The 15,705-nt window shown below is 37.8% G+C and overlaps 1 protein-coding gene across 2 annotated transcripts in view; it reads left to right on the top strand.

Annotated features, from left to right (window-relative positions):
* Positions 1-15,705, top strand: part of DMXL1 (Dmx like 1) — a 191,093-nt gene that overhangs the window by 23,361 nt on the left and 152,027 nt on the right. For both annotated transcript variants that reach the window (XM_032156599.2, XM_032156598.2), the window contains exons 2-4: positions 8,493-8,618; positions 12,112-12,183; positions 15,374-15,452. In XM_032156599.2, coding sequence (XP_032012490.1) covers positions 8,493-8,618; positions 12,112-12,183; positions 15,374-15,452 — 277 coding nt within the window. The remainder of the gene's footprint in view (positions 1-8,492; positions 8,619-12,111; positions 12,184-15,373; positions 15,453-15,705) is intronic.

The raw sequence follows: 15,705 nt of genomic DNA, 5'->3' as shown, positions 1-15,705 counted from the left end.
TTTTTTTGAGACAGAGTCTCATTCCATCACCCAGGCTGGAGTGCAGTGGGATGATCTCAGCTCACTGCAACCTCTGCCTCCTGGGTTCAGGCAATTTTCATGCCTCAGCCTCCCTAGTAGCTGGAATTACAGGTGCGCACCGCCACACCCTGCTCATTTTTGTATTTTTTAGTAGAGATGGGGTTTTGCCATTTTGGCCAGACTGGTCTCAAACTCCTGGCCTCAAGTGATCCACCCACCTTGGCCTCCGAAAGTGCTGGGATTACAAGCATCAGTCTTGTGCACAGCCACTTCATTTTTGGTACTGTTTTTTTTTTTGTTTTGTTTTGTTTTGTTTTTTTTTTTTTTTTGAGACAGAGTTTCACTCTTGTTGCCCAGGCTGGTGTGCAGTGGCACAATCTTGGCTCACTGCAACCTCCGCCTCCTGGGTTCAAGCAATTCTCCTGGCTCAGCTTTCCTGAGTAGCTGGGATTACAGGCATACGCCACCACACCTGGCTAATTTTGTATTTTTAGTAAAGATGGGGTTTCTCCAGGTTGGTCAGGCTGGTCTGGAACTCCAGACCTCAGGTGATCCACCCGCCTTGGCCTCCCAAAGTGCTGGGATTACAGACTTGAGCCACTGCACCCAGCTTTTGTACTGCTTTTAGGATTTTCTCTTTGTCCTTGACCTTTGAGAGTTTGGTTATTTTATGCTTGGGTTAGTCTTTTTTTTTCTTTTTTTTTTTTTTTTTTTTGAGAAGGACTTTTGCTCTTGTCGCCCATGCTGGAGTGCAATGGCGAGATCTCGGCTCGCTGCACCCTGCACCCCCCAGGTTCAAGTGATTCTCCTGCCTTAGCCTCCTGAGTAGCTGGGATTATAGGTGCCCACCACCACACCCAGCTAATTTTTGTGTTTTTAGTAGAGACAGGGTTTCGCCATGTTGGGCAGGCTGGTCTCGAACTCCTGACCTCAGGTGATTTGCCTGCCTCAGCCTCCCAAAGTGCTGGGATTACAGGTGTGAGCCACTGTGCCCAGCCACTTGGGGTTAGTATTATTTGGATCAAATCTGTTTGGGGTTTTCTGGCCTTTGTCTACCTAGATATTTATGTCTTTCTGAAGTTTTGGAAAGTTTTCTGTTACTTCTTTGGATAAGCTTTCTACTTTCTCTTGTTCAAATCCCTCTTGAATGCCAATTCTTAGATTTCATTTTTCGAGGTAATTTTTATATCTTGTAGGCAACTTCATTACTTTTCTTTTTTGTTTCTTTCTCCTCTGTGTGTTTTTAAATAGCCTGTCTTTGAGCTCACTGATTCTTTCTTCTGCTTGATCCATTCTTCTGTGGAGAGCCTCTAATGAATTTTTCAGTTCAGCAAATGTATTTCTCAGTTCCAAGATTTCTGTTTGATTTTTTAAAAATATTTCAATCTGTTTATTAACTTTTTCTGATAAATTCCTGAATTGCTTTTTGTGTTATCTTAGAGATCACTGAATAGTTGTTTCCTTAAAACTATTTTGAATTCTTGGTCAGAGAGTTCACATATCGCCTACTGGTAGGGTCAGGTACTGGTTCCTTGCTTTGTTTGGTGAGATCATGGTTCCCTGTTTGCTGCATGCGTGCGTGCATGCATGCATTGATTGATTGATTGATTGATTGATTGATTGATTGATTGATTTGACAGTGTCTTGCTCTGTTGCCCAGGCTGGAGTGCAGTGGTGAGATCACAGCTCACTGCAGCTTAATTTATCAGGCTCAAGTTGTCCTCCCATCACAGCCTCCTTAGTAGCTAGGACTATAGGCACATGCCACCACACCCAGCTAATGTTTTTATTTTTGTTTTTTTGTAAAGGCAAGTCTTTCTGTGCTGCCTGGTTTCAAACTTCTAGGCTCAAGGGATCCTCCTGCTTTGGCCTCCCAGTGTTGGGATTACAGACGTGATCCACTGTGTTTGGCCTGCTGTTTCTTGTGGATGCACACCTATGTCTTTGCATTTATGGATTAGTTATTTATTCTAGTCTTTGGCTTGTTTTGGTTTATATTGGATATCTTTACTTGGAGATTCTTCACTGCTAAGCCACTGCCCCTTTTTAGGTTCCAGGTGTTGCCTTAAGTCCAGGTTCACCTTGGCTCTAGTAAACCGTCAAAGGGCTGCCCTTCCTAAAGTGAGGAGATCCCACAGGAGGTATCTCAGCAGAGGGGGAATGCTGGCTAAGGGTTCATGTGCTGGAAACCTCGTGGGACAAATCTCCTACAGGGTGGTGTTACTACTGAACAGCCTCTCTCATGTGGCATCTCCTGTGGCTGAGTTATGGAGGAGTATTTTCAGGGATGCGGATGATAATACTGCCTGCCCTCTTTGTTTCTCCCTGTCCTCAGAGATATTTCTTTAGGCACTTGTGATGCTTCTTATGGGCTAGGGCTGGGACAGATAACCTGCTAGAGAACCCAAGATGGTGGGGAAGCTGGCTGTTCACCATTATGTCACTTTTTCCAGTGTAGAAACAATGTTTGGGGAAATTTTCTGTGCCCTAGGTGCTGGGCAGAATTGGGGGAGGGGTGTTGTGAATGTGGAAGTCTCTGTCTTTTTTCATTTCCGAAAATTGTCTTTTTTCATTCCTATGGCCCCAGGAACTGTCTTGTCTTCATATGTGAGTTCTGGGTTATTTCTGGTGATACTTTCAGCACTGTATATTTGTTTCGAGTTTTCTTCTTCTTTTATTTAAGAAAAATTCTTTTTCTTTTTTTTTTCATGTAGGGTCTTGCTGTGTTGCCCAGGCTGGTCTCAAACTCCTGGGCTCAAGCGATCTTCTCTCCTTAGCCTCCTGATTAGGCGGGATTACAGGTGCGGTGTTGTATGAATCTGTTTTTCATTTTCTTTGGAGGCAAGTGAAACACCACCTTTTTGGAGCCACAATTATTATTTTTTAAATAACAGCATTATTGAAATATAATTTACATACCATAAAGTTCACCCTTTTAAAGTGTATATTTTAGTGGTTTTGGTGTATTAACAATGTGTGTTACCATAATCTGATTATAGAACATTTTCTTCACCCCCAAGAGAAATCCCATGTCTATTACCAATCACTGCCTATTTGCCACTACCCCTAGCCACTGGCAGCTGCTATCTTACAGCCACTTACATCGCTAGTTTGCCTATTTACACCAACTACCTTACTGACTTTATGGATTTGTCTATTCTGGACATTTCATATAAGTGAAATAATAAAATATGTGGTCTTTTGTAAAGTTCATCCATGTTCTAGCATTTATTAGTACTTTTTATGGCTTAATAATATTCCATTGTATGGATATATACTGTATTTTGTTTAGCCATTGACAGTTGGTGGTCATCTGAGTTGTTTCCCTTTGTGGCCATTGTGAATAATGCTGGTATGAGCATTGATGTACAAGTTTTTGTGTGGACATGTTTTCAGTTTTCTCGAATACAGGCATATCTTGTTTTCTTGCTCTTTATTGCACTTCAAGTATTATGATTTTTACAAATTGAAGTTTTGTGGTAACCCTTTGTTGAGCAAATCTGTCAGCACTATTTTTCCAGCTGCATGCGCTCACTTTGTGTCTCTATGTCGCATTTTGGTAGTTCTCAGAATATTTCAAACTTTTATTATTATTATTTTTGAACAGAGTCTTGCTCTGTCGCCCAGGCTGGAGTGCAGCAACACGATCGTGGCTCAGTGCAGCCTCTCCTCCTGGGTTCAAATGAGCATGTCTGGCTAATTTTCGTATTTTTAGTAGAGACTGGATTTTACCAATGTTGTCCAGGCTGGTCTTGAACTCCTGACCTCAAGTGATCTGCCTGCCTTGGCCTCCCAAAGTGCTGGGATTACAGGTGTGAGCCACCATGCCCGGCCCCTTTTAAAATTATCATTATATCTGTTATGGTGATCAGTGATCTTTGTTACTATTGTAGTGGTTGTGGAGTGCCAATGGACTGCACTCCTGTAGGACAGCAAACTTAGTAAATGTTTTGTGTATTGTGACTACACTACCAATTGGCTTTTCTCTCATATCTCTTTTCTGCTCAGACCTCCCTATTCACTGAGACACAATGATATAGAAATTAGAATAGTTACAACCCTACAGTGTCTTTTAAGTGTTCAGGTGAAAGGAAGAGTTACACATCTCTTTCTTTAAATCAAAAGCTAGAAATGATTCAGTTTAGTGAGGAGGGTGTGTCAAGATAGGCCAGAAGCTAGGCCTATTGTGCTAGTTAGCCATTGTAAATGCAAAGGGAAAATTCCAAAGGAAACTATTAATAAAAGTTCTGCTCCATTGAACACATGAATGATAAGGAAGCAAAATAGCCTTATTGCTTATATAGGGAAAGTTTGAGTGGTCTGGCTAGAAGATCAGACTAGCCACAACATTCCTTTAAGCCAATGCCTAATCCAGAGCAAGACCCTAACTCTTCTCAATTCCATGAAGGCTGGGAGAGGTGAGGAAGCTGCAAAATTAAAGTTTGAAGCCAGCAGAGGTTGGTTCATGAGGTTTAAGGAAAGAAGTCATCTTTATAACCTATAAGTGCAAGGTAAAGCAGCAAGCGCTGAGTGATGTAGAAGCTTCAGCATGTTATCCAGAAGATCTAGCTGAGATAATTGATGAAGCTGGCTATGCGAAAGAACAGATTTTAAAGTAGATGAAACAGCCTTCTGTTGGAAGAAGATGCCATCTAGGCCTTTCATAGCTAGAGAGGAGAGGTCAATGCCTGGCTTCAAAGCTTCAAAGGACAGGCTGACCCTTGTTAGGGGCTAATGCAGTTGGTAACTGTAAGTTGAAGCCCATGCCCATTTATCATTCGGAGGATCCTAGAGTCTTTAAGAATTATGCTAAACCTAGTCTGCCTGTGCTCTACAAATGGAACAACAAAGCCCGGAAGACAGCACCCATGTTTACAGCACAGTTTACTAAATATTTCCAGCCCACTGTTGAGACCTACTGCTGAGAAAAAAGATTTCCTTTCAAAATATTGCTGTTCATTTACAATGACCTGTGCTCTGATGCAGGTGTACAAGGAGATTAATGTAGTTTTTATGCTTGCTAAAACATTCATTCTGTAGTCCATGAACCAAGAAATGCTTCCAACTTTTAAAGTCTTATTTAAGAAATACATTTCATAAGGCTATAGCTGTTATAGATAATGATTCCTCTGATGGATCTGGACAAAGTAAATTGAAAACCTTCTGGAAAGGCTTAACCGTTCTAGATGCCAGACTTGCACAATCTTTTTTTTATTTTTTATTTTTCTTTCTTTTGGAGACGGAGTCTTGCTCTGTCACCCAGGCTGGAGTGCAGTGGCACGATCTTGGCTCACTGCAAGCTCTGCCTCCCGGGTTCACACCATTCTCCTGCCTCAGCCTCTCGGAGTAGCTGGGACTACAGGCGCCCGCCACCATGCCTGGATAATTTTTTGTATTTTTAGTAGAGACGGGGTTTCACCATGGTCTCGATCTCCTGACCTCGTGATCCACCCGCCTCGGCCTCCCAAAGTGCTGGGATTACAAGCGTGAGCCACAGTGCCTGGACTTAATTTTTTATTTTTAGACAAGGTCTCACTCTGTTGCCTGGGCTGGAGTGTAGTGATGCTTACCACAGCCTTGACCTTCTGGGCTCAGGTTATCCTCCCACCTCAGCCTTTTGGGTAGCTGGGACTACAGGTGTGCGCCACTGTAACCAGCTAATTTTTTGTATTTTCTGTAGAGCTGGTTTCGCCATGTTGCCCAAGCTAGTCTTTAACTCCTGGACCCAAGGTTCTGGGATTGCAGGTGTGAGCCACCACGCTCAGCCAAGTTCAGTAATTTTATTTGATTTAAAATTTACCAAGACTACGGAGACTGCTTTGTAACTTCTAGTACCATCGCTGAGAAAAAGTCAAATAGTAGTAGTATGATGCAGCAGCAGCAAAAGAACAGGGGTAATTCAGAACTAGATAAGGAATGATGAAGTGGTAATTGTGTTATTAGTTGGTATGTTCCTCTCTATTGTACTAAGTGTTTATTTCTGGGATTACATTTGTCAAGTCTGCAAGTGTGATATTTGTATTAAATAGTAATTTGTGTGGGCTTTAAAATTAATATAGACTTGATGTGGGAAAATTTTGGGTCATGTTTGACAAAATACTTGCAATGTAATATGTGAAATTACGTAGATAGTTTCAGGTATAACAAAGGTGAAGTTATGAAGACATGAGTTTTTTATTCTACTGAAAGGAAACTGAAAATGTTGTTTAGAAGGGAGCAAATCTAAATTGTAAACATGTAAAATTCAACACAATATTTTGAGAAACAGTGGCAATCAGTATTCCCAAAATTTAATATCAAGGAGAAAAATTAGTTTCTAAATTATTTGAAAGACAACTTCTCTTAAAATTAACCTTTGGAATTTATTCTTGCTAATGGTCTTATGACAAGCCTTATGATCCCATCATGGATATTTATATAGGAGAGGAGATCATCATGTGATTTTTTTGTTTGTTTGAGCCAGTTCTTCTCACTTTGTGAAACTAGTGGAATCATACTTGATTATTGTTTCTTCTTTTTTTTTAAATTTTATTATTTTTATACTTTAAGTTTTAGGGTACATGTGCACAATGTGCAGGTTTGTTACATATGTATACATGTGCCATGTTGGTGTGCTGCACTCATTAACTCGTCATTTAGCATTAGGTATATCTCCTAATGCTATCCCTCCCCTCTCCCCCACCCTGATTATTCTTTCTTATTTTTAGGTAAAATTCCAGGCAAGCATGTTAACTAGGGAAGGCCCTGTTGGTACCATGGAAATAGCAGGAGACCAAGAATCAAGAGATCAGGTTCTGAAGCCCACTTTGCCACTAAGACGTTATCAACTTATTTGGGCCTCGATTTTCTTTTCCATATAGCACATTCATTTGTATGTTCTCTCAAGTACCATTTTTAATATTTTTTGATAGAGTGTACAGAATAATTTTGGTTTTGGTAGGAATTAAGATAAGGTATATATGAAGTATAATTTTTTTTTTTTTTTTGAGACGGAGTTTTCCCCTTTTACCTGGGCTGGAGTGCAATGGCGTGATCTCAGCTTGCTGCAACCTCCACCTCCCAGGTTCAAGCAATTCTCCTGCCTCAGCCTCCCAAGTAGCTGAGATTACAGGCGTGCACGACCATGCCCGGCTAATTTTGTATTTTTAGTATAGACAGGGTTTCTCTCCATGTTGGTCATGCTGGTCTTGAACTCCAGACCTCAGGTGATCGGCCTGCCTCAGCCTGCCAAAGTGCTGGGATTACAGGCATGAGCCACCACGCCTAGCCTGAAGTATAATTTTTAAATATATGTGCTTGTGTAAAAATGAGGAGCAAGTAGAGAGTTGATAAAAACTTCACGAACTCAGGTTGGAAAACCGTTTGTGTTAGATGTCTTATTGTTGTAACGTGTGCCAGTCTATAATATGAATCCTAGGAGAACAACCATGTACCCTGTAATGGAAGAAACTCCTGCGATCAAAGAAGGTGGTAGGGAAAAGGACACACAAAAGAAGAGTTCTAGTTGGGAGGGTTATGCTAACTGTTGTAAAATTGAAAAAGAGCTATGAAATGCTTGCCAACAAGTGTTGAACTATGTATACTTTCTTTTATTGTGGTGACCGTTTTTGTGAAATTAAATGCTTCATTTATTCCGTTTATAAATTATTAGCTGCATTCTAGGCCCTCGTGTTAGAATTGAGGACTAGAGTAGATAACAAGATAAACTTGAATCCTTCCTTTTTGGAATGTAACTTTTAATAATAGATATGGACAATAAACAAAACATTTAAAAATTGTAATATATGCCGTGAAGAAAATAAACAGTAATGTGATAGAAAGTAATGGGAGCGGTAGTGGTTGGGAATTGTGACCTGAATGTTGGAAAGCAGCTAACTAGAAAAGACCAGGCAGATAAAAGGCAGATAAACACCTTGAGATGTAAAAAGGAACAGAAATAAGAGCCAACTGAGAGAAGGAAAGAATAGCCTGAGATGGGTTTATAGAAGGACCACCATTTAGAATTATTGACCATGGTAAGGTGTTGAGATTTTATTCCAAGTGCACTGGAAAACTATGGAGGGGTTTAAGCACGGAAAATTACTTGGTGCAATAAACATTTTTCAAATATCATTCTTTGTGGAAATGCATTAGAGGGAAGCAAGAATGGAAGTTTGCTATTAGTAGAATAGGAGAGAGATTATCGTGGTTCGGTTTAGACAAGGGTGGTAGCATTCACTGGAGATGAAAAAAGTGGACAGAGTTGATGCGTATTTTGCAGATAGGACTGACAGAATTTGCTAATAGGCTGTCTATGGGGAGGTAAGGGAAATAGTGCCAAATGTAGATTTTTTTTTTTAAGAAAACACCTAAAATTGGTCTTTTAAAACATTTATTCTCCCTGCCTTAAAACATGATAGTTAATACTAGTATTCTACCTGGTAAATGTTTCCTTGACACTTTTATCATATTTATTTATTTATATTTTTTAGGCTTATGCATCTGGATGTGACATTGTAATACTGGGAAGCGATTTTGAAAGATTACAGATAATCCCAGGAGCTAAACATGGAAATATTCAAGTGGGATGTGTAGACTGTTCAATGCAACAAGGCAAGGTTTGTAATCTTCTAATATACAAATTTGTTTGGAATATGGTTTTTGTCAGGATAATCTCTGAAGTGTGTATTTCCTATTGAAGTAGAGACTTGACTTTGTTTCAAAGATAGTGTAGCTAGAAAAATTTTTGGCTCTCTAAGATGCATTCTATAGAGTGCCAGAAATTCTATTCTTCTATAATTTTAAATTATAGCATCATCTTCTCTGTGAAAGAAATATAATACTTACTGATATAGAATGAGTCTAAAGCTTGCGTATTTAAAGGTGATTGGATGGGGGGAAAGGAGTAACAATAAATCTTCAATATGTACAAATAAACTAAAGGAAATGATTTAGAGTATTTTTTTTTTGTCTGTAAACAGGTAGTTATCTCCTTGTAACTTCTGTGTAACAAGGGCTGTGTCACTTTTTGTGGAAATGAAAAACTCTTCGAGAGTTTATAATATTCTAAGCCCATAAGAAAAGTGAAAAACTTTATCTGGACTTCTATTTGCATATGAAAAGTAGAAAGGTAACCTTGAAAGTAAAATAGCAACAACATAAACAAAAGAAACAAAGTATAAAATTCTTCTAGATCAGGTTAAATACAGTTCCTGTAGTACCAGAATGAGAAAGTCATACTACTAGGCAAGGCAGCATAATATATAGCTTAAAATAACTCCATATAGGCATAGATGGTAAGGCCTATATATAGTTGTAGCTAGATTGGACTGAACTTCACAAATATACTCATATGATTCCACTAGAACATTTTGTGTAAGGAATCAAAATGATCATATAAGAGTCCATGGACCCAATCATTTGTTTTTAAATCTAATCTTCATTTGAGGTAAACTTTCTAGGATTAAAAGTTGCCACCTGGGACTTAAAGATATTAATTATAAAAAGAGTTTCTGTTTTCTGAATCTTTACATATTTGTTGGACTACTATTCTTTTTGTTAACATGGTATTCCTTCCCTTTAATATAGTTACAAGTGTCCCCTATCTTTTGTTGAGGCCTCTTATGACTTCTCGCTATACAACAAAAATGATCTTTATTATGGAATGCTGAAAATCCTTGAGTTTTTTTGTTTGTTTGTTTGTTTGTTTTGTTTTTTGTTTTTGAGGTGGAGTCTCGCTCTCTTGCCCAGGCTGGAGTGCGGTGGAGCAATCTCGACTCACTGCAGCCTTTGGCTTCCAGGTTCAAGCAATTATCCTTCCTCAGCCTCCCGAATAGCTGGAATTACAGGTGCCCACCATCATACCCGGCTAATTTTTGTATTTTTAGTAGAAACGGGGTTTCATCATGTTAGTAAGTGTGGTCTCAATCTCCTGACCTCATGATCTGACCTCCTCAGCCTCCCAAAGTGCTGGGATTACGTGAGCCACCGCGCCCAGCCTATCCTTCAGATTTTTATTTTTATTCTCTTCATGTTTGTTTGATCTCCTAGCTCTTTTGTTCTGTAATCTTTCTTAACTGTATAAAAACTTGCTTAATACCATCTAGACTCACATGGAGCTGGTTAATGTCAAAAATCTAATTTAATACTTTGCAATATGAGCTATCTCTTTGTGATAGACTATGTGACAGTCCAGGTTAGAATGAAGAAATCATGGCCAGGTGTGGTGGCTCATGCCTGTAATCCCAAAGCTTTAGGAAGGTCAAGGTGGGCAAATTGCTTGAGACCAGGAGTTTGAGACCAGCCTGGGGCAACCGTCTCTACAAAAATAAAAATAAGAAGTAAATAGCCAGACGTGGTGATGTGCTCCTGTAGTCCTAGCTACCGGGGAAGCTGAGGCAGGAGAATCACTTGAGCCCAGGAGTTCAGGCTGCAGTCAGCTCTGATGGCACCACTGCACTGCAGCCTAGGTGACAAAGCAAGGCCCCATCTCTACAAAGAAAAACAAGAAGAGGAATTAAGTCATTTGGTTTTATAATCATTCTAATGAAGAAATATTTTCTTCATTTACAGATATCAGTATTATCATAGTGGTTCCTTAAAGTATTAGTAAGAAAATTGGCAGGTTCTGGTACCTGGGGACTTCTGAGTGTTTGCATTTAAGAAGGAAATGTTCTTTGGGAAGCTGAAGCAGGTGGATCATGAGGTCAGGAGTTCAAGACCATTCTGGCCAAAATAGAGAAACCCCGTCTCTACTAAAAAATACAAAACAAAAAATATTAGCTGGGTGTGGTGGTGGACGCCTGTAATCCCAGCTACTCAGGAGGCTGAGGCAGGAGAATCACTTGAACCTGGGAGGCAGAGGTTGCAGTGAGCTGAGATCATGCCACTGCACTTCAACCTGGGTAACAGTGTGAGACTCCGTCTCAAAAAAAAAAAAAAAAAGAAGGAAATGTTAACATCATAGGCATCTGTATTTTTATTATGACTGTTTTTTTCTTTGTACTGTACTACCACTTAATTCATTTTTCTGAGAAAATTAATCCTCATTTATCCTTTTATTCATCAGCTTCAAAGTATTCTTAGCCCATTACCTTGGAAAAGTTCAAATTGTTCACCTTGGTGTGAGGCCTTTTACAACCTGGCTCAGATCTGTTTTTTTAGTCTCAGGCACACTATTCTGTTATAAGGAGCACTCTCTTCTTGGTGGGGTGGTGGTCATTCACTTCTAAACATACATTGCCTCTTTTAATCTTTACACCTGTTTTCATACTATGCCCTATGTATAAAGTTGAATACTCGCTGCTTTTTGAAATCCCACCCATAATTAAAGGCCCAAACTAAACAGTTCCTCCAGATCAATGCAGCACAAGTGACATCTATATCATAAGAACTCAGAACGCTTAAAATATCCATTCACAGTTTTTTCTCCATGTTGGTTGTGTCCTCATTTCTTACCTTCTCTTTACTAGATTATACGTTCTTTTTTCTATCCCTGATTCATTCATTTAATCTCTCTCTGTTTGATTTCCAATATTTTGATATTCTTTATATGAGACTCACTCAAGTTATAGTAGTAGTTACCTTATAAAACAGAGCCAGGAAAGGTTATGATCCATCAATTTAAAGAGTAAATTCAAAGGATAAAGTAGAATATGTTTTTAAAATGTACTCAGGGAGTTTCCAGAGGAATAGACCTAAGTTATGTTTTTGAAAAGTTAATGTACGCTGACAGAATGGTCAATTTAGAGGATGGATGACGACAGTTAACATTTACTGTGCATATTGTATGTCACTTATTATATGCTAGGTGTTTTACAGATGTTATTTCAACCCTCAAAATAATGCTGTTAGGAAGATAGTGTTGTACATATTATGAACGCTGATAAGGAAACTAACGTTTGGAGAGATTAAGTTGCTAGTTACATAGTAAGTAGCAGTTCTAGGATTCTAATGCAGTTGTGATAGTCTTCAAAACTGACATTCTTTAGCATCAGTGAATGAAATTGTGTGTGTTGGCATATTTAAAGTTATAGTATTCATTTCTTTGCTTTTTTTGATTCATAAGTAAGTTAACATATCCCTAATAAGTTCTTTTTTTCTTTTTAAAAGATTGCAGCATCTTATGGAAATGTTGTCTCCATTTTTGAACCAGTTGACCTACCGAAACAAAAGAAAAATTTGGTCAGTAATTTATGATTTCTTCTTTTAGGAATTTAAATGTTTTAAGTATTAAAAAAGTGTAAAATCAGAGTGATCATCGAGTAAATCGGTATAACTTATATACTGTAATTGAAGCTATATGTTAAATTCCATTTTGATATTAAAAACATATTTAAATTTTCCATTGGAATAGAACTAAAATAAATTGTGCCAATGAATTGTTGAAATGCTTTATTTTATTTCTGACATTTTTAATTTTATAATATTTCAAGAGTCAGTAACCTAAAGTTTGGCACTACTTTATTGCTATTATCAAATACCGTTGTCGAGCCATATGTGTACTTTTTCTTTTGTTTTATAATCTACCTTTATACAGGTTTTCTGCCTCTTCAAGGCTTAACTTTCTTGCATTATTTAGATCATGTAATACACTCGTTAACAGGTCAATGAATGTTTTTCTTTATAAGGAAGCTGTACTCAGAAATAGTTCTGAAAACTGGTTACCCAATAGTTTATAAATATTCGGATCATGTTAGCAGATTTTATAGGTTCTTTAATGCTCGTGCCTGTATTCCTCTTTATTTGGGAGGCTGAGGCAGGAGGATTGCATAAGGCCGGAAGTTTGAAACCAGCCTGGGCAAGATTTTAAAAAAAGTTTAGCCAGGCATAGTGGCGCATGCCTACAGTCTCAGCTGCTCAGGAGGCTGAGACAGGAGGATCGTTTGAGCCCAAAAGTTTGAGGTTGTGGTGAGCAATGATCACACCACTGCATTCCAGCCAGGGTGACACATAGAGACCTTGTCTCTAAAAATAAATAAAAACAAACCATCTGAAAGAAGATAAGTATATTGTCATTGAAAGAGCAGGGTAAGGAAGCTAAATGATGAGAAATTATGAACACAAAGAAGGAAACAACAGACACTGAGGTCTACTTGAGGGTGGAGTGTGGCAGGAGGGAGGGGAGCAGAAAAGATAACTATTGGGTACTGGGCTTAATACCTGGGTGATGAAATAATCTGTACAAGAAAATCCCTTGACACAAGTTTACCTATGTACCAAACCTTCACATGTACTCCCAAACCTAAAATTAAAAGATTTTTAAAAAGAAAAAAAAGAAAAAAAAAAAAAAAAGGAAGAGCAGTGTATTGGGAGTCATAGGACTGGTTTCTATTTCTGGGTCTATCCAGCTAGTTGGTCTTAGGTAAGTCAGCCTTATGAAATTCTTTGCTTAACTCTCAAATTGATTAATATCTATTCAGTCTTGATGGGAATATTATTAGGCTAACATGTCAAAGGCGGTTTAGGAATGTATTAATTATAAAGGACTGAACTCTTTTGATTGCAGACTTACCTTTATGTATCTTTTGATAGTTTTCATATCATCTTCACTTAGCTCATTAGTATTTTACAAATTACTTCAAACCTAGTTTGTACAGCTATTATTTCTTCTTTTTACGAATAAGGCAGTAGAGTAGGCTCAAAGAATATAGTGACTTGACCAGTGAATCAGCTGTTAAGCCACAGAACTAAGAGTAAAACCATCTGTATTGATTCCTAGGTGTGAGTGTTCTTTCCTTACCTTGTGTTAATGAAAACTATTTTGAGTTAATTGATACTTAACTTTAAATTTCACGGAAATAGTGTTCACACTTCTGATTTCTGTTTGTTTTTATAGATTGCCTAGTGAATCCAATATTTGAGCCTCTTAAAGCCTTAAGAATTAGTAATTGGCAGTACTAAAAAGAATTTTTTAAGGTGATTACCCCACCCAGCCCAGAACAGTGTATTTCAATACTCAATAAATATTTATTAAATAAAATAAGTAGCTTTTGAAAATCAGTATGTTATGTTAAAATGCCTTTATTGGGAAGGATGGAATAGAGAATTTCAGTGTTTGCCCATTTTCTCTTTTACTGATTATAATTGATGAATGTAATGTATAAAACTCAAAAATTGGCTGGTTTATTGGCTTATCAGCACTGACTTTGAAGAAAGGATAATAAAAAACTTGATGAAGAAGGGCAAAAGTGGATCAAATGGTAAAGTTACAGACTTGAAAGATGTATAAAATCTATGATTCTAACATACAGTCTCAGAATCTTTAGATCCTTGTAAAAATATATTCTTTCCTTTTCTTTGTATATTATGGAGTATTCTTGTAAGGTGGTGGTCTTCATGAGAGTTGCACATCACAACTACCGTTGGATACATGTGCCCAGATCCTGCCCTGGGAATTTCTAAATCTGTAGCCGTAGGATTGTGTCTATGCACTTATATGTCTTGTTCTAGAGAGGGTTCTGGTATGTACTGTGATTGAAAGACATTCCTGCAAGGCAGTGTTTCATGAAAGCATATTCTGTAGGTCACCTATGTCAAAATCACCTGGGGTGTTAAAGTACAGGTTTCTGTGCCCCATCCTGAAGCTTTTGAACCTGAATTTTTGGGCACAGGTCTTGGAAATTTGAATTTTTAGTAACATCTCAGGCATTGTTTGTTGTACGAAAGTTTGAGAACTACCACATTAAGAGGGTATGAATCTAAATCTGTAATTGGGCTGTGAACTCAACTTAGTGTAGGCCACAACCTGAATTTAAAAAGAATGTGAAATAGAGAAAATATCAGAGTATGTCACATGTAATAAGGACAAACGTAGGTTGTATTTATTTGTGTGTGTGTGTGTGTGTTCTGGGTCAGGGTACATTGTGTATTTCTTACTGATTTGCAGGCAGAAAAAAACGGAAAAATTTCACTTTAAGAAGTCGTAAGGCCATAAATTATATAGTATTATCAAAATGTTTCATCTTTTATTCTGAATTTTCCCACATACTGTTATGATCTCAGATGGGGACAAAACAGTAAAAGAGAAGGAAACGTCAAATAGTAAAGCCACAGACACATTTAAAATTAAATTTTTAACTATAACTATAATAATAAAGTAATAATTAAATCTGAGGTTAATAAGACTGCTATCCAAGGTAGCATATGGTTATTGATTGTTTATACTAAAGATAGAATTTTGACCACCAGTTATGGATATTCTCTCACATATCTTTATCATGTGTTCTCTATTTTTGTTGACTGAATTGAACATTATGTTACCTTTAAAATTGACTGCCTGTGTTATTGTAAGAATAACAAGCATAAACGTACACATTTGACCGAGAAAATATGCCAATCATAATGGGCTAAATGACTCTTTTCTTAATTTTAGGAATTATATAGTCAGTGGCAGAAAAGTGGCCAATTTTTTCTGGAATCAATAGCACACAATATAACCTGGGATCCCACAGGTAAGAAAATAAGCAGGATTAACTAAAATGAAATATCACTTGCCTAGTTGTTGTTATTTTTATTACTCGCATGTATTTCACTTCTGCTGTGTGTGAGATTGTGGGGAATACCAAAGAAGTAAAATGGATTATGCCTTTTTAGAGTTTATACTGAAATGAAGACAGATAGGCACTGTAAGAAATGAGAGAATGTTCTAAGTGCTATAACAGGATGCCCATTGTTTTTGGAAAGAGATATTTCTCTGGAGAATTA

The sequence above is a fragment of the Hylobates moloch genome, unplaced genomic scaffold, assembly GCF_009828535.3.
Source record: "Hylobates moloch isolate HMO894 unplaced genomic scaffold, HMol_V3 SCAFFOLD_6, whole genome shotgun sequence".
NCBI lineage: Eukaryota > Metazoa > Chordata > Mammalia > Primates > Hylobatidae > Hylobates > Hylobates moloch.
Note: the sequence above shows the minus strand (reverse complement) of the source record. Positions and strands in the feature narration are given on the sequence as shown.